This window comes from Haliaeetus albicilla, chromosome 9, assembly GCF_947461875.1.
Source record: "Haliaeetus albicilla chromosome 9, bHalAlb1.1, whole genome shotgun sequence".
Taxonomy (NCBI): domain Eukaryota; kingdom Metazoa; phylum Chordata; class Aves; order Accipitriformes; family Accipitridae; genus Haliaeetus; species Haliaeetus albicilla.
In genome coordinates, this window is record NC_091491.1 from 3,839,960 (window position 1) to 3,866,143 (window position 26,184).

Sequence of the window (26,184 nt, forward strand, 5' to 3'; positions counted from 1 at the left end):
GGTTACTGTAATAAAAACAGGATCATGAATGAACATTAAAAAAAATACAAAGCCATAAACAGGGATCTGAAGTGAATGTGTGGCACCTTGATGGTCCTCTACGAACAAGGAGAATACTACGGTTGCTGTAGAGGTAAGTATTCATCCTACTGCCTGCAGACTCCCCTGAGGCAAAAGTGTAACTTGCATGTGATGAAGAAGTGGACAATCCTTCAAGATTTGAGTATAATTTATACTATTGTTATAATAGTTTCTTACTAGAAACATTTACTTATCAAGATAATAATCTGAAGAGAACATTTTTTTCCAAAGATTGAAGATGATGTATGAAGCTACCATCCCAGATTATTAAAATTATAAATTCCTTCACATTTAAAAAGCTGCCTACAAAGACAGTGCTCCTTTTTATGTAAAAATCTGAGTTATGTTAAAAATGAGCTGCACAATATTTTGTTTCTTCTGGCTTTCTATTACAACACAATAGAATCAAACACAACTTATGGGAGAATGACCATTTGTGGTTAGGCAATGAATTCTAGAATTTCAGAGGACTGGGAAGAATTATTAACTCATTGAAATAACGTATTAACTGCAGAAGAGCAGTTTTAAAGAAGTCGGATAGCTACCTACAGGCTGCGAGGTTACAACATACATCCATGCTAAGAAAGCAGTAGATCAGCAATGACATTTAATGATCAACACAGCAACCCGGAGTTATGATGAGGAGAACAGAGATCAAGATACAGTTGATAGTCATTGCCTATCACTGCAAATAATTCATTACTCAGTGACCGACGAAACCATTTCATACCTCTCTTGCAAGACATCAAAGGTAACAGATCTCATGAGTAAGGTTCCAGTAAGTTGCCAGCAGGAATATTTTGATAGTGGTTCATGGTGGCACTGATCTCCCACTCCATCAGCTGCGATGACTCTCAACATCTAAACGTGTGCGGAAAGGGCTGTGGCCCTGCATCTCTGTTCTAGCTTTCTCAAAAATACTTCCAGCTTAATACAAACAAGGGGCAAACTAAAAGGGGATATTTCTGTCTTGGTGCCCGGAGAGAAGAGGGTGTGAGAGGTAAGGTTTAAACTTACTTCTCACTCGAAAATCTGGGAAAGAAAGGCCCTGTCTTGGAAACTGGGCTGTCAAAAGACAAACTTGAAAAAGGCTTTCAAGGATTACTGAAAGCAGCTAAGGGAAGGTGGCAGATCTAAGCAAGCACTGAAGTTTGATAAAAGGTATTTACATACGATAGGCATAGGACAGACATTCCAGATTAAGAGGACTGGGTCAAATTCTAAGCTTGGGAAGGAAATAAATTTCACTTCACAAGAAGTCTGGGTTTTCTGAGACATTAAATTCTGGAAGAGGAACAGGGCAACCATGGAAAAGTTACAAGAGAAAAATACATCCATGCTGAAAATGCAAACAACGTTTTAGAAACTACAATATGGAGAAGACTGAACAGCAATGAAACAGGGCCCTTGACTTCACAGGCTTTACCAAAGAACTGTGGAAAGACAAGAGAGCAGTACCTACAAAACCTCATTTATTAGACTATGTCAGAGATCTGAGGACTTAAAGCTAGTAAGACTTCAAGCCATTATTCAGAATATTTGTAGGCAAGGATGAGCATACAGTAGGTACTACATACAAATCTCAAGTCAACAAGAAATCAAATATACAGGTGAATTCTTCCGCTAGCCTTTCCTAGGACAAGAATACCGACTGTTGAGGGAAATGCAGAGATTTATTTCCACATCTGTTTGTGCTCAAATTCTTGAGGTTGGTTGCGTGTTAAGGGGTGATGCTGCAATCCACAAAGATAATCAGAAAGATGCTCATCTTTGGGACTTTGTAAACTCAGACATATGAGTAACTACAATTAGTTCTTGTGCCAGAAAAATTGAAGTTTTTCCATAGGAAATACAGTTAAACCGATTGTCCTTATAATCGGATTTTAAAACTGATGTTAGAAAAGAAAGACCCAAGAAGCCATAGAGCAAGCCCTATGCAGAGCTGAATGCTTTGCAAGTTGTAGAGGAGCAGAGTGTAACAGACTGAAGCATTCATTCTAACAGCAAGCTTTGCTTTCCTTGGTCATTTAATTTTAACCTGTCTTGGAGTAAAAGTGTGAAACTTCAGAGTAATGGATCCATTATACGGCAAGTAAGACCTCCCACTAACACAAGTAGGAAGGAACCCAATCAGCTCTGGATTAAACAGACCATTAGCTTTAGGAACTTCTAGGTATTGTCTTCACTTCATTAACCAACTGCACCATGGTAAGAACATTTTATTTCCCTCACTTCTCCCTCTCCACTAGACCTTGGGGGAAGAACTAATAAATGCTTCTTCATAATAAACTCCATCTCAGGAGCTTTAGTTTCAAGATTTTAGACTTACAATCCAACACCATGCTCAAGTTCGGAAGTGATATACCGAAATGAACACCTATTATAGAGCAAAACGAGTTAGTAGGCACCCTCAAACGTAATGCCAGCATTTTCCACAACTAGAACTGAAGCTCTCAGACTTCGACATAGAAAGTCCTTTTGCTTCACACTGTAAGAATAAAGAAATTTTGTAAAGAATAACACACAATTAAAGGAAACAGTCTGAAGGAAGAGGAAGGAGCACATCCTTTCAGTCTTATCAAATCTGTCCTATTAAGCACTACCCCTTTTAACCACATCCCCTGCCACCTCTACTCCTCAATTCAGGTCTGTGGAGTAGCATGAAGCAACACATCCCCTTTGATACTTTACAATTTCATAGTGGTGCATGAAATAAAACTTAGTATTTCTTTGCTTGCTAAAGAACTACTTTCTATTCACATCTTGTAGGAGATCTGGCAGTGAGCAGATCCTGCAATCTATTTCATGGAAGAGAGTTGTCAGGTTGGCATGTCAGCGAAGCCGCAAGGCCGTCAGGACAGTCACGCAGGAAGGGATTACCCACAGAGGTTGTGCAGTCTCCAGTCCTGGAGGGTTTCAAGACCAGACTTGACAGGGCCCTGAGGAACCTGAGCTGATCTCATAGATGACACTGCTCTGAGCAAAAAGTTGGCCTACAAACTGCTTCAGGTCCCTTTCAGGATGATTTTTTTTCTGCGATTCCATAATGAGATACTAGCAGCCACCTACAGAGAGAAGAATGAAGGAAACGAACATCCTATCACTCTGGTTCCCACACATCAGCCATTGACCTCTCCAGCCTTTGCTTCTACAGTTGAAAGCGTATGCTGGCATTGCCTCCACCAACGTGCTGGCTGCCTAAAATACCATTGCAGCTGCACAGCAAGTGCTCATTTATCTCAAAACTACAACTGCAGTTAGTTATTGCGGCCACAGGTCTGCCGACCGAGTTACAGTGGCGTGACGAGCAATTCCAGGATACTGTCAATTTTTTTTAATCCATTACAAATCATCGAGTCCTATTTTCGGGTAGTTTAAGATCCAGACATTGTAAGGAAGGGCTCATGATTGCTGGATTGAAGCAAGTTATTGCTTTGCTTTAGCCACCATCATCAAGAAAGGAAGCAATTTTTGATAACCAGACAAATAGATTGACCTTTTCGATCTCTGCCAAATCAGAGCCAAAGTCACCAGCGATGAAAAAAAAATACACTGTTCCTCCACTGAGAACTTAATTCTAAGTTAAGGAAGAAAACCCATGCACAGAAAAATACTTGTAGAATAAAAGTGAGCAACTTCTTACGCAGCTGACAAATCCTTTTACACACACAAGTCTTCCTGCTCAGCCTAGCCAGCAGATGTGCAATGCTAAGCATACCTCTCGCTTGTTCGCCCTCAGAAGTAGCAGAGGTTCCCAGACAGCTTAGAGAAGTGGTCTGCATACCAGACTCTTGTACAACATAGATATTTAAACAGTGTCTGGAGCAGGGCGGGGGGGAAAGTAGCCATTTTCTTGATTATGATACCATAATTAATTTCTATCAGTTATTGAAGGCTCTCCCTGAAAAAATATTTTTGAAGCAGCTTATCTGACCCAAACTTTTGATCATTTATTGGTCTTTCTCAGAATACAGGGGAGTGAAACATCAAGTATTTAGGACCAAATTTTTCCCTTAGAAACTGGTGTTGAGCATTCCCGACACACATAGAACAGGGCATGCAAATCCAGTGGCAGAGTTCAACTAACTGCTTCTTCACAACTACAGTGCAAATCCAGCCTGTAAGATTTCTAGTAAACTTGGTGACATTCTTTCTGAAAAGGTTCATTTCTGTTGTAAAGTTAGAGATTTGTTACTGAAAAAATTCCTCTGAGCTAATATCCTAATATTGAGCGAAAACATTGCAAAGTAATCCAGATTTCTTCAGTGGCTCGATAATTTCCAATTTATGTATTTACACACTAAACACTAAAATGACGGAGGGCCACGTAAAGGAGTTTTAGGGAACAGACCTTATCACAAAGAGCCGTTCAAAGAAGAATGTGAAAAAGTCATCTCTAGATTACCATTAGCAAAGGTAATGTAATGCTCACTGCTGTTTTTTCCTTATCTGTAAGCAGGTGTGCAAATGAATAGAACAATGCAGGCACAAGACTGCCCTATTCTCTCGCCAGTGTCCAAAGAAATCCAGCAAGGAGGTGGCTTACACATTTGTTACTCATAGCTCCTATTGTCTACCCTCTGCCTATATTAACTCTTTGCTACCTCTTTTCTCAGGAACTCCTCTATAACAAGTTCCTTTATTTAAAGCTTTCATTCCAAAGCTTGTTTCAACTCAGGAATTTTGGAGAACAATTTAAAACTAAGCTGTTACTTAGTATATTGATGGCTTGTTATATTGCCTGTGAAAAAAACCCCACCACACTCTACTGTTAGTTCACTGCCAGTTTGCCATCTCACTCTCAAGCGATAGCATTCGTAGGAAGTTTCTAAAGTGAAGCTTCAAGGTTTGATTAGTTTTGAATTTCCATTTAATTACGTGCCCAGATAAATGGGGTAAGATACCTCCCCGACATATAGTAACAAACGCAGGCATCAAACTTCAGGAATGCAGTGTGTGAAGACAAGCCTCCTGGTGGCCACCCGTCAGGCAGCCTAGACCGAACGCCAGCAATCTCCTTCTTGTACGGCACAATTAATAAAGAGAGGAAGCTGATGAGGAAAGGGGGTGACTGGAAGACAGAGCAAGAGAAATTATGAACGGAATTTGATGTTGGGTTTAAACAAGTTATTTCTGGGAAAGCAAAAAAAAAGAACTCAAGGTTTTCCAGTTATTGTATGTGACTCTACCACTTCCATTTTTATGATAACTGCTTTATAAAAACCTGCTTGCGGTCTGCTTGAACTTCTTTTTTCTTGTACCGAATACACTCAAAACCTTTTGATTAAAGAAGCCAGCAGCCGGCGAATCCTTTTCAAGCAGGAACTTATCAGATACTAGCTGTTAGCTTAATCACGGCAGAGATCCATTTTTAATTTGGCCGTCTTATTTTACACTGCTAATTAAGTAACATTTTGCTTATTAGTTCAACCCAATAATTCCATTTGAATTAAGTCACAGTGTCGTGTCAGAACACAGTGCTGGGTTCTCGGAGTAACCATGGCTGGGTGTGGTACCGTACTTTGTTCTGCTTCTGCAAAGAGAAACCCCACATGAAGATGTGGAAAAGCAATCCAGCTCAAGGCACCAGACCTTTCAGAAATGCTGGGAAGATGGGTTTAACATGTGTCTAACTGTCACTATCGCAAAAGTTCATCAGTTTAACTCCTTGCAGACAAGAAGCCGACTCTCGGAGCGAGCAGGAAGTTGTTCGGTGGAACTCCTGACGCAATGCAAACCGAAGCAGTTGCAGCTTAGTTTAATACAAACCCTCTTGAGTCCACGTTGACAAATTCTTTAACAAGCCCTGTGGTTACAGGGAAGCTGGTTTCAGTCTGAGTCACTCCTGTTCAAACAGTTTACTGGAAATGGAGGGGAGGGGGAATTTTCAGAGAAGTCATGTGATGGCCAGACAAACCACAACCAGTAAAGGTTCAGTGGAGTCAAAAACAGGTCCCAGCAACAACTGACATTCAGTGTGCAGATGGCACTCAATCATTTACAAACCAGTCCTGCTGCATCTCAGCATTTCTATGGATTTAACCCTTTTCCAAGTTTGTATTCTTCCAGAGGCAGGACACAGTTCGGAAAGTAAACAAACAGCAGTGGCTGATAGTAACATAGGCAACTAGAAAATATTTTTACATGGAAATTTGGCTGCAGCAATGCTGCACAGAAGCAAAGCCCAATGTGTAAATCATTAGTTCTTAAAAATATGCCACTTAATGAATCCAAACACTTACAGTCATTAAGGATTAGATATACAGCAAAGATATTAATACTTTTTTCCTCCTAGCAAGGAGTACCAGGATACAGCAAGAGCCCACGCATTATGCATTATCACTAAGTACCTTGAGGGAAGCTGGCATTAAAAGCTTCATTTTCACCAGAAACCTCCGTCAGCTTTAAGTGTTTCAGCATGACAGAGAAAAGATGAGAATACTTAACAATCAGCAACTATTAAACGGGCAAAAGAGAGTCCCTGCACATGTGCGTGTAGATATGAAACTACAAAAGTATGCTTGCACTGTATTATTACCAATGTGCTGCCCCAGCACTAAATAGTAGATTCACTTCCCCTAATTGAGAGGTTGGTTTGAACGGCTGCACTGGAGATACTCCCCATGACTAAAAGGGCAGCTCTGATAAAAAACTCCTTCGCTCTGGAATTCGACTGGAAGAGAGTTAACAGCAACTGAGATACCGTTTCAAACATTCCTAGTTTTTAAATACTGCCTTAAGTATTAACAAATCCGACTGAATTGCTCTGTTCCTATAGCATGCTGGGCTCTGCATTGTGTGGAGCTCTGAGAAAAAAAGAGCTCTGCTTGTAAACCACACTCCTTCTCCAGGGCAAAGTGGCTCGATTTTAATAAGAGCAGCCACGAGACAAGAGAAGCTCTGACGCTCCCTTTATGCAACTGGGGCTAACTCCCTGGCGCGCACACGCAGGGACGCACAGGAAGGAGAATGAGTGTTCCTTTAAAATGAGGGGCTTTTTCTGAAGGATGCTAATGGAAAGTACAAGGCGGACTTGCACGTCGGCTGCAGGCTAATGAGTTTTCTCAAAACCTCGCTCGAGGAGACAGGTCACTTAGATTTGAGGTTTATGACAGAAAAATCCATCGACAGACTCTTTAAAGTAAATAGTATTTTACTCTGTGTAACTTTGAACGAGGCACTAAACCTTTCTGCTGTTCAGTCCTTCTAGGTTCCTTTTTTTGTTGTTTTTTAAAGTGCCAAACTAGCAAGCACATTCCCCCTCACAGATCCTTCAGGCTGGATGTTATATTCATAGTCTATTCTCACCATAGAAGATCCTCATCTGTTTCTCAAAATTACCATTGTTTTTGAGAAATGGCAGCAACAAGCTTTCTGAACAAAACACACGCAGGCAAAAACGTCAAACCATTTGGCTTTGCCTTGTAGGCATATAGCAGCTCAGCAGAAGTAGAGGGGGAAGCTATTCTTCAAAATCTAACACACCCATTTTCATGCCTTTCAAAAAGGCAGGATGAAGCGAGACCTTTATGCTGAAAGCAGGCTCCTGTCATTTGACGTCAAACATTTGTAGTAGCCTCCATGGCATAAGACACTTGTCACATCCCCCGTGTTTTCTTAAGCATAAGGCTTCAACGTGGGAGAGTGGGAGAAGCTGCTGTAGGTAATGAAAATTGTTATTGAGCAATTTAAAAATAGACATCATAACTGCTCGTGAATAGCAATTACAGAACAAAGAGTGATAAGCTATGCTGAAGATTGGGATTTACTCAAGGTCATAGGAAAAGGCAGGCCTGTCTCCCACAGACATCTAGCAAAAACACGATTGAAGCCAAAAGCAAAAAGGAAGTCATATTAGCAAATGGAAAAAACTGAATTGTCAGTTTTATGAGTGCAATACAGTTTAATCGGATTGTCAAAGCCTCATGTTAAAAGAGTTTTATAGAAACCAAACCACAAGTGGAGTTTAAAAGGATTTTTTTTTTCCTGGCCATCCATCCACAAAACAACATGCTTCAATCCAAATTCAATTGCCAAGAAAATAAAATCAAAAGTACTGGTAAATAACACCATCATTTTTCTTAATTAATTACATAACGCCATTCGTTTACTAAGGGCATTCAATACAGCTAGCTATATTTTGGCCTGTCCTGACAAAATGCTCTCTAGCAAAAATTTTCTTCCCAAGAATCTTACTGTGCATTCTGGAAACCAACTCTGGCTGCTCCCACAACTGTACACGCATATAATTTGCTGGGATAGTTTCAGTAAACACAGATAGCATTTCAGCTCTCGAGTCATGCATTTGACTGGTTTCATTTGGTTGTTTTTTGTTTTGGTTTTTTTTTCAACACGACTTGATTTTTAAACAGTTAGAGATTATTTTGCAAAGCAAAGACTGATGATAGAATAAAGGACAAAGCAGATTTCCTCCCCCCCCTTCCCTGCATCTTAAAAGAAACAGTAAATTCTTCTATTTACAATAGCAGAAAAACCCTTTGGAACTTTCTAGTAGGGGGAGGCTCTCAGGAAACACAGGGTTTACTGTTAGAATTACTAGATTGCACTCAGTATTTCCAGACAAACCACTTTCTTTTCATAGAAAAGCTTCATCCATTTTTTGAAGAGAAGGAAGAAAAAAAAGTAAAAGTATATATTTATATCAAGAAAATACCCTGGCAGAACAGTTCAAAGACAGCAGTGCATGGTAAATAGCATCTGCTGGGTTTTTCATAGCAGTCTCATGACCTGTTTCAGCTTAGTGGCAGACAAATCATGGTAAGAAGGAAAAATACAGAAGAGAAATTCAGTGGCAAGTAGTTTGAGGATAAAAAGTTTAATTTCTTCTAAAACACTATGATTAACTTGTGAACAGGATGCAAACTCCTGACCTGAATGAAAAATTACCTACAATAATATCTGACTGATGTACAGCATCAGTTGCAAACTATGCTGTAACACAAGCAGTATTTAATCCATCAATAAAATAAATGACAAGAGCAACGAAAACGGATTCAGAGCAGTTTGGGTGCATTTTCACATCAGGAAAAATATGTTTCCTCAGGCTGATGAATGGGTCACGCACTGGCCCCTGAAGGTGTTAGTGGCAGGGCAGGCAAATCTTACCTGAAGGGGATGAGCTGACTGAGAATCATCTCCCGGCCCAGGAAGGCTTTAAATGCAGCTATAACAACCATGGTTACGGAACAGCACTTCCTCTATCACTGGTTTGTTAGCCCACTTTCTCCCTACCTTTACTGTGCTGTTCTTGGAAGTCTAAATAAACGTGGTATTTGTAACAAGTACTTTGGCTGCACTATTGTATGTGCTTCAACAAGCTGCATTCTTGTCCTCCCATCACCAGAGGTATCTCTACCCAGCGGAGGATCTTTTTCCATCCCTGGGAAGTCCCTTGTGAACTCACACCAACCGATTTTTGGCCCATTCCCATTTCATTGGAATGGTTATTTACTCCATCTAGTTGTTCTGTGTTTTATTAATTCTGTTGTTTTGCACTGTTCTTACTTGTGCAGTCTCTGCATGTTCCAGCATCTCCTCAAATTCCTGGTACTCTTCATCATCAGGTTCAGCACCAGAGAGTCGGGCCGCCCTCGCCATAAAATATGGAGGCAGCTCTCCAATGGCTGTGCCAGCACCCTGGGAAAAGAATAATTCTGATTTATTTTCGTGTTTATTCTTAAACAGGAAACATGTGATATGCGCAGCCCTGTAGACATTTCAAACGATTAGAACTGATGAGGCCAGCTGCTTTGAGAAGCTTGCTTTTACCCACCAGGTCAAACTCCTCCCGATTTCAAACATAACGCTGTTCCTTTGAAACCCCGCTTTCCCCCTGCCCTTGTTTAGCGAATTCAGCTTCTCTCGGCACAGACCATCACGCTCGCAAGCCAGCGGCTCCCAAGCTGCGGTCCGCGAGGTCATAACGACACGATCCGTGCGTCCGCGGGGCCCTGCAGAGTGGCGCGTTGCCCAGCTCCGGCAGAGCTCCGCAGCCGGTGGCCAGCTGCGCCTGGCGCGGTGGGGAGGCTGGAGCTTGCCGCCGCGCCGCAGCCGGAGAGCCAGCCGGCACGGGGGCCCTGCTATCCGACCCGATCCCTGACTCAGCACAGCGCTGCCATCTCACCCCGCCGCATGATGCCAGACACATTCGCCGGCATGTGACAGCCCTCGCTCCTGAGCGGCCTTCAGAATAATCTGGGAACTCCTCCCCGGTGCCGTCACGTAGTTTACTTGTTCAGTCATGAGACTTTGTGCGAGTGTTTGTTAGAAAACAGGCTCGAGTTTTCCTACAGCTATGAGCAAGGAAAATAAGGTTAAGCAAAGCTTGATCTCGAGTTTTCTCTCTCCTTCAGATGGAATAAAGCAAGCCAAGGGAACCCAAGATGAAAGCATGGTTGCTTTCTCACCACAGGAAAATTATATTTGTTTTCTCAGGACATCAAATGACTCATTTCAATCTTGTGGGTAAATGCAACTTTAGCTTAACCAAGGAAAAAAAGAAAAGAAAAGAGAGACAGCTAAGACTGAACATATGGATAAACAGAGGCTAATGAAACAGGAACTCGGACTAAACTCAGAATGGTTTAAATATAGGACAGGTAAATAGCACAATAGTTGGGCACCGCACTGGAAAAGTGCTAAAACGTAGCTACATGCAGATGGCTTTTCTCTCTCAGGGTCAGTAGCGAGTAACAAATGCTTTTCTATTCCTTTGAAGCAATGCAAAAGCTTTTCAATTTCCTTTGTTCCCGCTCTATGTGCAGCTGCAAGCAAGGGAGAATTCCAGCTGCTGTGGATATTCCAAATCAACAGGTTGTGGTTTTCAATACCGCCGCTCTCCGCAGTTACCCAAACTGTTAAATTCTCAGTTTAAGCATATGAAGTGCACAGCCTCATATGTTTATGCCCTTGTTTTCCACAGAAGAAAAAATTTAAACGAGTGCAACAAGCTGAACTTCATTAATCTGCGGATTTCTGGCACAAGGGAAGATAAGCCTGAAAACAGTAGCAACAATGTTTCACAAAAATTAACTTGAGGTTATGTTCTCAGGGTGATGCAAGAACAAAAAGTCACATTGCTTCTCCAGGCTCTGCCAATTTGCTTTGGCTTCATTTTGTTAACTGAGGAAGAGGTTTGCATGTGTGTACTGGACATGAACTTTCTTTAAATTGGATAAGTCACATGCTCATTATTACAAAACATTTCAGAAGTGCAACAAAAATCATATGATTTCATGTCTGCTGGAGATAGGTTCCTTAAGTGTGTTAAAAAAAAAGAAGCAATTAAGGGATCCAAACCAGTAACTATTTAACTGCTTTTTGTAACATTAGCTGTCCATTTTCACCATTTAACTTCGAATGCCAGTTTTACATGGAGCTTCCTTGGACTAACAACAAATTGGAAAGGCAAAGCTAATCAAAATTCTTTTACACAAATACATTCAGAAAAGGAAACCGGGAAATTACTCCACTAGAAAGAGACTTTTAAACAGATTTTATCCTGGTCAGGACACAGGCCGTCTGTTCTGCTAATCCTGAGCAATTAAACGTTTTTATTCTTTCCCCTTATTTCTTGTAAAAAACAAAAAAAGCTGCAACACATTAAAAATGTAGGGCACTATTGAATTCCTTGTCCCTGTGGGATGGAAGGCTGTGAAAACTGGCATACACCTAGCAGATTGTTTTTGAGAGTCCTTCTACAGGCCAGGACTGGTGGAGCCAACTTTTACAGTGATTGAAAAAAAGCATCATTTTCATTTCACCTAATAATTCCTTAGATACAGTGATATTTAATCCTCGTAACCCTCATTATCAGCAAAAACAGCTATCATTGACATGCAAGGGACTAGTAATGATTTTAATCTCTGGAAAAAAACTGTACCTGGTTTAAGTTGGCTGAAACAGCCACTGATGTTTTTGTGATCTGAATCAAATCCCTTGTGCAGATAAATCCCCGCATTCAAACCTTGCAGGATACTTAGTCTGGGTAGCTTTATAGTCAGAGGTCTGCAAAGTCCCCACTGGGACTGACCTGCTTTCAGCATTTCACATGAAAACTTATATTGCTACCACCCTCCTGTCTCCCTCCAAATAATCAAGGAGATTGGCCAGATTTCACTTTGGAGCCTTTCAACATAATTTCACCTTACAAGTCTAAAGGAAACAGGCTGGTGGTGTTGTTATACATATTCTTCACAGGGCTCCAAGTGCTGCATTAAGAACACATCTGTATACATCTAATAATTCCTTTTCTCTTGCATTTATCCAGTATTTGCCATAACTTCAGGTTTTAGATCTAATTAGAAGTTGCTGGTCCCATTAAAAAAAAAAAAAAGCTATTTTGTGAGCTCATTCAATCATACCAAGGTTAGGAATTAAACTTAATATTCCTGATTACAGTTTAAAAGCAGAAAATTAAATAAATTAAATTTCTTTTTTACTAAGGTTTTGATTTGCAATAATCAGCCTTTTCACTTTCTGAAAGTCACTGTAACTTTCCTGTTAAGTGGACATTTGGTTTAAGAGTGACAGAATCAAAAATAAGTTTCTTCAACAGCTTCCATAAAAAGTGAACTGGAATTAGGACAAAAGAAACATACTGGAAGAAGCAGCAGCAATTGCCAACTTGATTTGGCTTACAGGAAATTAGCAAGCAATGTTTATGTACTCATGAAACATTCCAAGAAAGCATAACATTACACTAGACACCACTGGTAGACAGAGGATGCTCCCAAGGGAAAATCTAGTGGAGACAGCGTTCAGTGAAAAGGTAGCTGACAATGAATTCGAAGGCGAGAAGAAAGAAAGAGGGGGGAGAAAGAGTGGGATACAAACGTTCCGGCTTGGTCCTACTCCCTTGTCTTTTCCCTAGCCTGAACTAAGAAATGCAGCTCAAATGAGAGGCTGAAGGTACTATTTGTTCTCCCTCATGGCTGCTCAGAAGGATACAAGCTTTCAATCCTTGCAACTCTATTAACTCATTTCTAAACTACTTAATTCTCATCATAGTTCAGTTATTTTACATGCTGAGGATTAAGCAATGGATGTTTACCCTGAGCTACATTTTTATTTTGCAACCCTAGAAACGTCATTGTAAATGCCATTTTTATTACTCTAGTCTCCATTAAACAAACTTAAGCAGAGGGGGACGAGGAAGAAAATAAAAGGAAATCTTATATTTACGGTCTTATACAAGTACTTGTATGTTTAGCTACTTATGTAGCATTCAAGCAATTCTGTCCCCTCATTAGAAAGTGTGAAATTTAAGATGTACTTTGCTTCTTGAGAGGGCTGTAAGTCCAATTTCTCTGTTACTATTGTGACGCTGGTAGTGCTACACATTACTTTAGTCTGTAATGCATACAACCTAACTGGAATTTTTGTAAGTAACACAGCTGCTGATAATTTTAAAAGCTGTGGTAATGACCAAAGTTGCCTTAATGTATCTTTTCATATCATTAGAAGGAATACAAGGGCAGACATCAGATACCATGTATTTTCAGAACTTCCTCTCTCTACATTTGAAATGGACAACCAAGAATTTAATAATTAAATCATCTGCTAGAACAGGAAGTCAGTAGTAAAATAAAGTTAATTTGGCATGCGGTTCACAGCAGATGCATCTGTGTAAACTGCAATCCAAAATAATCTACATGTAATGAAAAAAACATCTTAGCTGACCAAAATCCTCCAAAAATCAAACTTATATAAAAAAGCTGCAGAGGGCAAAAAAAGGAAAATGGAAAGGAAGTTCCAATGACAGCATTTCCTAAGATCCTGATTCACTTAAAAGCTACCCTGCTTTTCCTGTTTTAAGTGAAAAGTTTGCCATGATGGAAACAGGCAGAGAAACAGAAATAAAATACATAAAAATGTGCAACATAACACTCTTTTATTGAATCCAATCTATTGATGCAACCCAGAAAAACATTTCAGCTATGATATTAGGGCCCAAGTCCTTCATATCCGTAACTGCAACTTCACTCAAGTTACAGGCTCAAAATTTTTGAAATTATTTATCACTTAACTGCATGCAGTGCAAGACCTGACAGCTGCAAGTTCATTTGGGATGCAGATACCCTTTCTGAAACTTACCTTTTACATCAACAGCTTTGAAGTACATGAGCATTCTCTGCTAGCATTTAGAAAAGTAGTCAACACTGCAGTTGATAAGATAGCCCTGTAATACCCTATTACTTCTCTTTAGAGGACATTAAAATTATCCAGGGCAAGAAGGTTGATCAGGAAGGCATCTATTCACATTGCAAACATACATGTTACTCTTGGCAGTGTAAGCCATCACTATTTTGCTAATTCAGGAATTTTTGTGTATTGCTGGACACAGAAATTAAGTGCATAAGTTAAAAGTGCTTAAGTTTTATAAACCAGACCTTACCCACATGCAGGCCTCCAGCCTAACTTTTGAGATGATAGCCCATAAAGAGATGGATCCTTCAGTCGTCTCCTCATCAGGACAGATAATTTGATCCGGGTAAGGAGGCTCAGGAAAATTAACTGAGTTACATTCATATGCAGCAAGAGTAACTGATGCTATGTGTGGACCCTGAAAAAACACAAGTGATTTCAAATGCATTTTATGTTAGTTATAATAAAAGTTAAAATTAAAAACCCACATTTGTCCCTGATGCAAGGAGCTTAGGCTAAAACTTAGTGTTTCTCACTTTGGCCATTAATAATGTTATATATATAAAATGTTGAGGGTTTTTTTTGGTTTTTTTTTTTTACACCATCTGAAGTGCAATGTTGAGCTATTAATGCTCTTTCAAAAAAAAAAAAAAAAAAATCCTTCTTGTGATCCACTAAAAATGCTAAGGAGCCTTTCAGCTTTTGCCATGCTATTGTACAGTAGTATGAGGTTGCCAAGGTGAAATAAGAATCCTCACTTTGTAAAAAACAGGAAAAATTTCAAAACTTTACAATGTTCTCCTCAAGGCATTTATGACCTACAGCTTTATTAGAGCAGGTGTTTTCTCTACTGTTGCTTTTAGAGGATGGAGGCATTTAAATTTTATGTTAATTTTTTTTTTAAATGACTGGGACTTTATGACACCTTAAGAGCGGACCTTCTTAACTTTGGGATACTTCTCCATAAACCAGTTGCTTAATTTGCATCAGTTTTTCTGCATATACAAGAAAGTGACCTTACTGCTGTTTGCTAAAAATGGTTTGAAATACAATTCAAAACTTAAACATTATTTAAATGCCATATAATTGAACTCCTTCTAGTCTCCATCTTACAAGATTTTTTTAGACAGACCTCCAAATAAAACTAGCATAAAAATCTATTCAAGAATTGAACTGCTACATACTTTAAAATCCTGAAAGAATTGCCATTATTTTAATACAAAAGGAGCAAGAAGCAATTCAAATAGACTATGGCCTGAACACTAGACATTGTAGCTAAAAAAGAAATCACTTAGCAAAAGGTCAGGGAAACATTGTCTGGGAAAGGAGAAGGAAAACAAAAAAAAGTACTGAGTTAAACTAAGGTCTTTTCATAAATTCACAGATTTAAATAAATTTTAAAGTTTTCTTTAAATGCAGAACAATTTATACGAACCTTAACTTCTGCTATTATTTGATGGATTTTGACATCACATTGGGAACCATATTGTCAACAATTTTCTTCTATGTTTTTTCTTTAGATGAGTCATGTTTTATTAGACCAATAAGGGAGCCTGATACCCCCCAGGCAAATCAAAGCTAAATTCATTACAGAATAACGAAGGAAAGTGTGACAGACCTCAGCACAGCCATTCCCCTGCACAAGGCTTCCAAAGCTCACTTTGAAATGCAGGAGCCAGAGATATATTCAGAGGACCCTGCAGGCTTCATTTGCACATTAAAGGGTGAAATTCCACAGCAGGTCTCACACAAAAGGTGAAGCTCCATTGCTTTTTCTGGACTTGCTGGGAAGAAGATTTTAGTTGGGTTCACTCACGTCAACATTTCAGGTCCCACTGAAGGGACCAGAGCACTGGACTTACGCAGTTACAGTGATACTGTAATTTTTTAGTAGCAGTGAAGAAAGAATGTTGAAAAAAATACCAGTTATATTTTTCTATACGACAGCTGCAACTAGTGTTGTCATATGTAAACAATTCAAAATAAAACCATTCTTCTGGCATGCAACTGGTGCAAGACAAGCTGCTCTGATACCAAGCAAGTTCTTTTATTTATTTCTCGTTACTTTACAGGAGACTAATTCAAAGTGCTTTGGCATACTTTGGATTATATGAATACATAGATGCAGCCTGCTGAGATGATAAATGAGAAGAAAAAGAAAAACAAAGGTACATTGAAGTAAAACTGAAAAAGAGAGGATCCAGAAATTGGCACACAAGAGTGATTTTGATATGGAAGGGAGAACAAAGAATGGATGAATGAACCAATGACTAATAACGTATACTATTGACATTTCTATAGGCTCCAATGGCAACTAACTCCTTTTTGGTACTTGCAGCAAGATCATCCCTGTCCCCAGCAGCTTCATATCTAAACAAATAACATATCTCTATTTTACTCATCGAGGACAGACTTAAAGAGAGTTGAAACTTTCCTAAACTGTAAAGTACATTTATGGCAAACCTGGGAACCTCCTTTTCCATCGTACTCTGAAACTTAGGGTATTTAATCCCACGCCCGGCTTGCTGCTCCCCAGTCTGACAGCTACCTTGGGACAAAAAAGGTCTCAAGCCATCTTCCTTAAATTAATGGTCTTCACCTGCAGAAATCGGCAATAAAATTCTCTTGAATAGCAAATTTGCATGGAGAAAATCCCCCCGGTACTTGAGTTGTAAATGACCATTTCCTACGTTCCCTTGAGAGTAAGGGTAAGGTCGTTGCCAAGGCAGTGAGATACGGTGTGTGAATCAAGAAGTATGGTTTTCGGTTCCACAAAATTTGGAAGATATACCACACTACAGTGTAACTACAGCCAGCTGCAATGGGAGACTGTTAGTTTCAGCTTTATAATAGTAAGAGACAAATTTAGTCGCTACTATAGCGAGGGCCCCACACCCTTGCAAGGTTTCAGTGATGGCATTACCAGCATTTCTTCTCTGACTGCATGCAGGGTGTGTGAAGAAGACCGTACAATCTCAGGAGAGCAAGCAATGACAAAATGCCTAACAGCGGACTGCTGCACGAGCTTCTTGCCATGAGCAGCTTCTCAAGAGTTGCCATCCTTGAAATGGCTTAATGGTCTCAAAACATTGCCTCCTGTTAAGAGAGCTCTCCCAGTCTCAACAAATGTCTGCAAAAGAAAAAATTTTACAAGTAGCCGCCAATGGAAAAAAAGGCATTTCACAAAGCAGCTGTAAACGGCCCATGAGCCACCTGAAGACTACGCCAGTTGAACATAATTCATCCACTGCAATGTAAACAATTCTATAATGGAAAAAAGTTGGAGTTATGGAACCCGCAGAAGCCACATTTTAACTGGAATAAGAAATAAAGCATAAACGGTTCATTTAGAGTGATGAAGTGTGGAGTATTGGAACTCAGAGCGAGCCAAAGGAAAGCAGAACAATCCTGTGTCCTCCTCTGGCAGCGGAGCCCAGCTGTCCTGCTAGTCAAATGGACGACGTCTCGCAGCTTGGCAGGCTGCATGCAACATCTCTGACATCTGCTTTTGTTCTAGCTCAGCTCTGAAAGCTCACATAGAGCATTATACTTTCACAAAGCCATGGTTACCAAGCACCTCAAAACAATGGCTGGCTAAACAGGACCATGGTTGCAATGGGTGGGGGGGAGGAAGAGTGGGAGGGTCGCTGGGTGTTTCGTAAGAGAGGTGCCATTTTGCTTTATGTTTAGCAATAGTGACTGTTTAACTCTGAAATGGAACGGGAAACCAACTTCAAAGGAGCTTTAGGTGCCATCTTTGGAAAATCCCAGTCAATATACACTCAGATGTTTTCTCTGTACTCCTCCCTGCGCCAGAAGGATTAATTCTCATACAACTGTTTAGTCCTCTTCACAAGTAATACCTCCTCCACCCTCTCCTCCTCCTCCACGTGGGGCTGCAGTAAATACTCCGAGTGCTTTGCCTCTCTGCAATAGCTCAGTTTATTTCAACACTTTAGGAGGGCCTCCAAGATATCCCCTCTTTGACTCTAACTGCAGCTCTACCTTTGAAAAGGGCATTTGCAAAACTACTTCAAACCCTGTCATACCAGACAACAAATACTAAACCCAGGCGATTTAGTAGACACGCTGCTTGCCAAACCAGGAAGAGTCGCTGAAATTCAAGGCATGTAAGATCCTGAACACCGACTGTCTTTCCCTCAACCTCTTCCAATGATTTTTTTTTTTCCCCCTTTTAAATTGCAGGAGGCACTAACAAGGGCTAACAGAAGAAATTGAGAAACATTCTGCTGACTCGGGTGAGAAACATTTGCTCGCCACTACTGACGACCAGAAGGAGCCTGTGGTTAGGCTGGAATGCGATTTGTTAGAAATATCTGTACAATTTACAAATCAAACAAGACAAGATCTGGTCATCAAGATCAACTCAACATAAATCTATTTTTTAGCAATAGTAATTTAGGGGAGTTTGGAAATCCCTATCTACACAGCTCTGATACCTTCGATGAGACAACCTCGAACTCTTGAACTCACAGGCCTTCAGAGAAGTTTTAGTTCAGTGATTGAAGGCACCCAACTTAGACACTGCTAATGCTTAGAAATAAGTTACTTTAAATGCTGTATTATGAAATTTCTAGAAAGTATAATCTTTTTATCTATAAATTATGCTTGGAAATTCATCAGTGCAAGTAGAAAGAGACGGCAGGCACATGTAAAAAAAATCAGGAAGTAAAAATCCTTAAAAACATGCTGATACGTATAATTCTTACAACAGAAGAGTCTTTACCATAAGGAAAAATGACTGAATACCCAATTAAAAATGAATCATATTTTCACATTATTAATCATTCCCTGCACCTAGCCTGTGAACACAATTAAAGCTATAAACAAACTCCGTATCAAGTGTTGGTTTCTCACATGCCCCTTCACAGAACAGCCACCCTGCTGAAGTGATATGAGCACAAGAACAACTACATCTAATTTTAACCTTTTATTTTTGGGGAAGATATAATTTTAGACTGGCTGTAATTTAGAAACATTTCACAAAGAAAAGTGATATGTCTGCCAGCAAGAAAAATATTACACTGAACTCATTGCTGAACTTAATGTGCTAAAAATCTGTTTTCCTCCATGGATACACTGCTTTTCATACTGGGTTCAAGACTCGGCCCTTCCACAGGGGGGAAACATGTCATGCTATATTTGATTAAGATAAATTGGAAAAACAAAAGCTTGCTTCTCATGGGAAACATCCTGCAAGCGTTGCCCCAGGCTGCGACTCATCTCATACTTATCTATGAAGTCATTACACCTCTCAAGAAAGTAACACCATGTTACAGCATCTTTTTTATCTTCAAGAGCTGTGGACAACTACCCACAAAGAAAACTGCTCTGTGGTTAAGAGAGAAAAGCTTGATCTGGAGGTGGCTAGTAAATATGTCAATCTAGTCTGTCTGTCTGTGTTACAAGATTAAAATGTCTCGTGATTTTATATAACGTCTGGTATGCAGCACTGGTGGTAAAACAGGGCTCAGAATGAAGAAGGACCCTGTACCCAGAGCATCCTCAAGTGACAAACATCCATCAAGCAGTCAGGACTAGTTTTAGCAGACTGTCATGGCATTTCAAGCAATGTATTAATTTTACAATCATGTGTCTGTTACCAAGTTTCTATTCCCACTTCAGTCAAGCCTTGCCCCACAGTGCAGAGCTGATGGAAATTCCAAACGATGAGCCACAAGCTCTGAATATGACTGAATAAGAACCACCGAGAGAGCAGGCACGTGGTACCACTGCATGCATAACAGGGCCACGTCGCTACTTTGAGGAGTAACACGAAAAGCAGATGTTTTGTAAGGCTGTGCCCACGCTACTTTCTATAGGAGCAAACAGACTCATGTCAGGGAAAGACACAATTGGAAGAATCCAAGTTTATGCTCTGGTGCTGACAGAAGACAAAAATAATCTGTCAGCATTCTCTCCTTGCCCTTCCCTAGCCACCCACTTATTATTTCTGAAGAATAAATCACAGCATCTATTCAAATTGACACTAGGAGTGATGACTGGCTTTAACGTCTCCAATTAGAGATCGTCTTGCACTGTTATCATTATTTCCAGCCTGTTTAAGGAAGCAGTGACATAAAAAGTATAAAGTTCAGGCTGTGCATAAAAAAAAAAAAAAAAAAAAGAGCAGAAACTCCAAGGGAGCAAATGAGGAGAAAGCAGAACGTGACCTCCCAGCAGAGTTATGAGACATAGAACCAGTGACGAGGAAGTCAAGAGCAGATAACGAAAATAAGGCATCAGCATCTAAAAGGTAAAGTCCATCAACCTTCAAAAGGAAGAAGAGGGTGTACCTATCATCTTACTAACTCCTCAGCTTGGTGCAAGTTCAGATCACTATGGCTGGCCAAGACACTCAAATATAGCTTAAATACTAGTACGACATCAATATTTTGTGGACTTCTGAAAAGTTGAAGCAAGCTAATCCTGCACAGATGGAGGTGCTTCACATTAGCTGTTTATTGCCACAGTTCCAGCTTTAGATAAACCATCCAGACTCTGACGTACGCCACTTTCAGCAGCACTGGAGGCCATATATGGAACTTGCAGTCACACCATTTCGGGCTCTGACTCATGAGGTCCGGCAGTTCATGGTGGGGCAATATGGAAGGTTATTGCTTCCAGCTGTTCCACCAGCCCCTATACCAAAGGTTACCACCCTCAGAGCAGGGCAGCAGGACCAGCAGTGTCTGCTTGGCAGTTGCCAGGCTGGCACCCAGAACTTAAACCACCATCAATTTCAACTCACGTTAACGCACCGGACTGGGGGCTTGGGGCTCAGACCGCCATCTCTCAGGCTGAGCTGCAGCAGCTGAAGGGATTGTTCTTCCACAGCACAATCCAAACCAGAAGCACCGGTTTTGTTCTCTGCAGGTATCTATTGGTATCTGACATACACAACAATGGGTGCACTTCGAAAGACTAAGACTCCAAATGAACATATTTCTCCTTGAACATACCATTTTTAATCTCAGGGTTTTTTAAATGCAAGCAAGCCACCAGAAGATTTAAGAAACATCCAGGTAACACAACTAATCTGGCAGCAGTGTCCAGTTTAATTCATTGGACACTTCCAGTTCATCAGTGCACTAATATCAACGCTGCAGTTTCAAGCGGAACAGAGCCCATGCGAGCTATAAGCAGGAGTTGCCATCCAGAGATGGTTGTCAAAAGTGATTTTTTTTTTTTTTTTTTTTTTTTTTTAAGTTATATGTTGATTCAAGTATTCCAGGATGTTTCAGTTCATTGTAAAAAGCTTAGGACAGCTGGAGGAAGTAGGCTGAAAGGCATGAAGGAAACAAATGAGAGAGTAAGAGTCACAAACAACCCTCACACAAACAGGATCCATTTCAACTTACTTTAGAATTAGTTTCTGTCTTCTGCACCCACCCTGTATTTTTCTTTCAACTACCTTAACAAGTCAATAGCAGTAATCTGAGCACAGATATTAGACAGGACCGTTTATTTCATTTGTTTTAGGCTTTCAGGTTGACATGTGAATTGAAGAACAGTATGGGCTGGAAATGAACACCTCGCTTAACAAAAATAATTCAGCACTGGGAAGGAGAGCACTGCTGCACCCTCCCACCTGGCTGAGGCAGCTCAGCCTTTGTTTCTCACTTTTTCCTTTACACACAGAACCCATAGTGTTCTGGGTTACTCACACTAGTTTTGAAGGATCCACATGGAAAGAGCAACACTTCTCCTGAAGTTGACAATCACTACGAAAATACTCCTGTACTAAAGTCACAAGTAAATAAATGGAGAAAAAAAAGAGAGTAAGTTCTGTGGATTTCCAAATTGTTCTCTGTCTACTTCATAAAAGTGGAGGAGTAAGCCCTGTTTTGGAAGCTTTTTGTTTTAGAACCACTCTAGTTAATTTTATCATGAGTCTCTTTACAAACTCAGCTCCTGGAACCAGATAACTAAAAGGAATCAAGTTTGATTAAAAAGTCTTCAGTAGTCCTGGCAGGAAAAGGTGGGTTTTATTTGTGTTGGGGGTTTTTTGGTTGTTTTTTTTTTAATTATTTACACCAACCACCTCTTTTTTTTTTTTTTTTTAAAGCTAATGGGCTTATTACTGCACAAGATATCTGGATTTTAAATCTTCAGATTCTAACTTATACAAATTCAGATAGGGCCAAAACACAACTCATGTCAGCTGCAAAGCACCACACTTTCAGGAGGCCAGAATGTGACCCCACGCCAAAGCCAAACCCTGGTACCAATTCAGAACAAAAGCAGGACATTGAACCCTCAAACCCAGATAAACTCAAACCAGCTCTCTGAAGCCAGCACTGTCAATAAGGACACCGTCTTTCCAATTCACTTCTCTTTAAAGGCAGTTTTCTGTTCTTTTTCCATGGCCTGAAATTATTGCTGTCCTCTCTTCCACTCTGCTACAGAACACCCTGGTAAGAATCAAGTGACAAACCCACATATTACAGTTCTGAAAAAATGCGAACTCTTGTGTGACCTCCGCACACAAAACATTCCTATTGTACCTCACATTTCCTGTTTGTGCTAGTCCGCAACCCGGCCACCAGCAAAAAACTTTTCAGCAGTTGCTCCACTTGGCTCTATCAGCGAGCAAGCAGAGATCCATATTTAAGAAACAAAAAACACAAACAAATGCAAACAGCCAAAGCTCGCTCTGCACTTCTGACCTGTAAGGAATTCGCTTCCATTCATCCCCCACCATTACAGATTATAACAGACCATACACAGAAGGGACATTTATCACCCGCTTCCCGCGCAAGGCTTTTTGATAGGCATTAACTCTAAGCTGATTTTGTTTGCCTCGGCCGCATCTTTTGCAATCCATTTGCCAGAGCTGAAGTGAAACCAAATCACGAGGCAGAGAGTTGGGTGAAGATGGCAACGGCGGCGCAGTCCCAACCACGCACTCCACCTAGCGTCCCCCGCTCCGCCGGAGCCCGCTGCCCACCGGCCCTCCGGCAGCTCATTCATTTCATTTTGCAGCAGCAAACAGACCTCTCCAAGATGTACAAACGCAAGAAATTCCTGATGAGTTACCCTCAGTCATCTTCTTTTTGTAATTAGGTGATTCATGCCATTTGTATTTTAATATACCACCAATAGAAGAGAAAACATCTCAGGACTAAGAAGAAAAATTGCATGCTGCTAAAAACAGTATTTAGAGTCGTTATTCATAATAGTTTTATTTCCTACAGAACCACATCACGATTACTATTTTTAAAGCGTTGTTTTTAAAGAATTGTGAAAAAACCTTTAATGGACTTTGGGAAAATAAGCCAGCAGACTTGTTTTGAAAGTGTCAGAATAAAAAGGACTCTTGGAAGAGTGGCCTGCTTCCCTATTTCTTTGTTGAAGATCTGTTCTGTGCCAGCCCTTATCTCAGTGCCAATCTGCAGCACGAGAATTGTTTCCCGAAAAGCCATGTCAAATTTTACATTTAGTGCCAGCTACAACTAAGGAAGCAGCATTAAACTAGGAGCTAACACAGCAGAAGATGTACAGACCCTTTATAACGTATAGAAAGTTCTTGAATCACAGAAGTAACAATAAAAAGCCTATTATCAAACTAACAAAATTGACCTCTCCCTCCTACACCAAGACGTATGCAGCAAGAATATTCTAGTGACCAACAAAATCCAAATCAGATGTGAACCAGGGGCAGTAACATCCCCCCCCCCCCCCCCCCACTGAGACTGCTTTAGACTGTAAAATCTACCTTAAGCAAACTGTTTCCAAGTAATCTCTTCTCAGCTAACCCCAGGATCTCTCCTGGCACTTGAATTCATGCCGCTGCAAAAAGCAGCTGGGGAGAGCTGCTCTGAAGAATCCAGACAAATGACAGTTTTCAACACTGGAAAAACAGCTAACCAGGCCAGGGAAAGCAAACATCCAGAGTCATTCATATACTGCATCTATTGCATAACTACTTCTATGATTTGCCCAGCTAACAGGCTGTGCTTATGAACGGTTTGATATGAAAATAGTTGTATGCAGTAAATGGAAGGCTATATTTAAAAAAGATGCACCTGTGTCACAGCTGAAGAAATTCAGGCACACTGTCTGAACAGGTGCCTACATGCCATCAATTCCTACCCATTGGCCCTTAATGGCAGAGATAATACTGCAAGCATCAACAAGAGCTCAGCAGCACATGGGTGGGCCCAAGAGCATTGTTCTCTAAGCATGTAATTGCATTCCCAACAATCTCACTGTACACACAGGTTTAGAATGAGCAATTAATTATAAGCAATTTTAAAACACTTACTGAGTCTATTCTCTATTGCCAGCAAACCCAGGCACTAAAGCAGAAGAGGATTTGCTGCTTTGTAACTTTCATTTCTTTGAATCAATAGAAGAGTAAGTTTTGGCATAATGAAGAAATGTAATTAAAGTATAGGGAACATCAAAACTAGATATACAGTAATGTAGAAGTTAATATAGCGAGTTCCCCACTTAACCTATCGTATTTCTACTTTGAGAGGCAACTACTGCACAACTAACAAAGCAAATTAGTTTAAAACTCCTCCTTTTGAAAGCTGGAGCTCCTAATTGCATTGTTTCCAGATGGGTTAAATCCAGAACAGTATTCTGAAACAATTTACCCTTAAAAGTTGTACCAACAGCCTTAAGTTAGTACTCCGTGTTCCCTTTCACACAAGGTGTAGAATCAAACTGAGGAGATATTAAGGAGTGTATTACTACATTGATAGCATGTTATGTACAGATATTGCTGATATAGCTGTACTGACAAGAATATTAACAGTTCAGGTACTTAAGATGGCAACACACTGTTAGGGCAATAAACTTCCGTTTTTACACTCCCAGTGCCATCTAGTGGCTACAGAGCCACACATATTCCACCAAATTAGGAACCATTCAGTGTTCAGACAAGCCTTCAGTGCCCAGAAAACGCAATTGTCCTAAATTTACAGTCCATGCTAACCACTAAAGCTTGCACAGGAGAAAAGAGAAAAATTAATACTTGCTCCTCCTTCTTCCTACACTCATTGCCTTTATGGAATTCCCTCAATGTAATAGAAAAATGCTTATCTGCCTTACATATTTAAAGCAAACAAGTATTTCTCCTGTATTGTTACACATTAGATGTTGCTGGTATAGTTTTATTACATTTTATTCTATAACCACCTTCTAATTATTCAGTGAAATCTATTTTGTCTGTTTTTTTCCCCTAACAAAGTTACGTGAAACCTTGCCTCTTACATTCCAAATAAATATCTTCGCTAACAATATTAAACTAAATTTCTTTTCCTAGGTGGTGCACCTCACTATAATCTTTGCAAAGCTGTTCACCTCCTATACATCCACCATAAATTATATTAATAAGCCAACAGAGAAGTTATATTTTGTATATATGGTTCTTTAAAGTCAGCTCAGGTCATGGCCTTAATACATCCACTAGGTGCACATATCCCACAGGAAAACCTAAGTCATATGTTATGAAATTTAATTTGTGTTCTATTAAAAGTAATTTAGAACTATTTAAACATCTGGATTTTTAAATACAGAGTAAAAGAAAGGTCAATTCATTACACCTTCTTAGAGGAAAAAAGAAGTGGTGCTGTCTTATGAATACTTCTTTATGTGACAAAATCATCTTGGAGTGGCCTAGGGTATAAAATGACAGCACTCTTGCTGCCCTGTGTCAGATCAATGTACAGTAAAGAAACATGACCCACTTTCAAATACAGTTTAGAAGTGGTGGATAATGTTTCTTATTTACTGGATTTCTGACAGGTGTAAAAATTAAGAATAGGAACTGCATGATAAGCTCTCCAAAGTGCTTCAAAGAGGATGTCTAAATACATGAAATCTTTGGTCAGAAGGAATCTTAAGTTGACTCTCACTGGTTGATAGCCTAATAAAATATTGAAAAAGCACAACAAGATTAAAATC

The 26,184-nt window shown here is 40.0% G+C and overlaps 1 protein-coding gene across 8 annotated transcripts in view; it reads right to left on the reverse strand.

The window, feature by feature from the left end:
• The window catches only part of VMP1 (vacuole membrane protein 1), a 71,972-nt gene that overhangs the window by 27,299 nt on the left and 18,489 nt on the right, over positions 1–26,184 (reverse strand). For 5 of the 8 annotated variants that reach the window (XM_069790995.1, XM_069791000.1, XM_069790998.1 and 2 more), the window contains 2 exons: positions 14,498–14,665; positions 9,607–9,738 (listed from right to left, as the gene is read on the reverse strand). In XM_069790995.1, the coding sequence (XP_069647096.1) occupies positions 9,607–9,738; positions 14,498–14,665 (300 nt within the window). Of the gene's footprint in view, positions 1–9,606; positions 9,739–9,974; positions 10,155–10,225; positions 10,265–14,497; positions 14,666–20,539; positions 20,708–26,184 lie in introns of those variants that run through there. The other 3 variants (XM_069791002.1, XM_069791001.1, XM_069791003.1) reach the window with 3 other exon arrangements.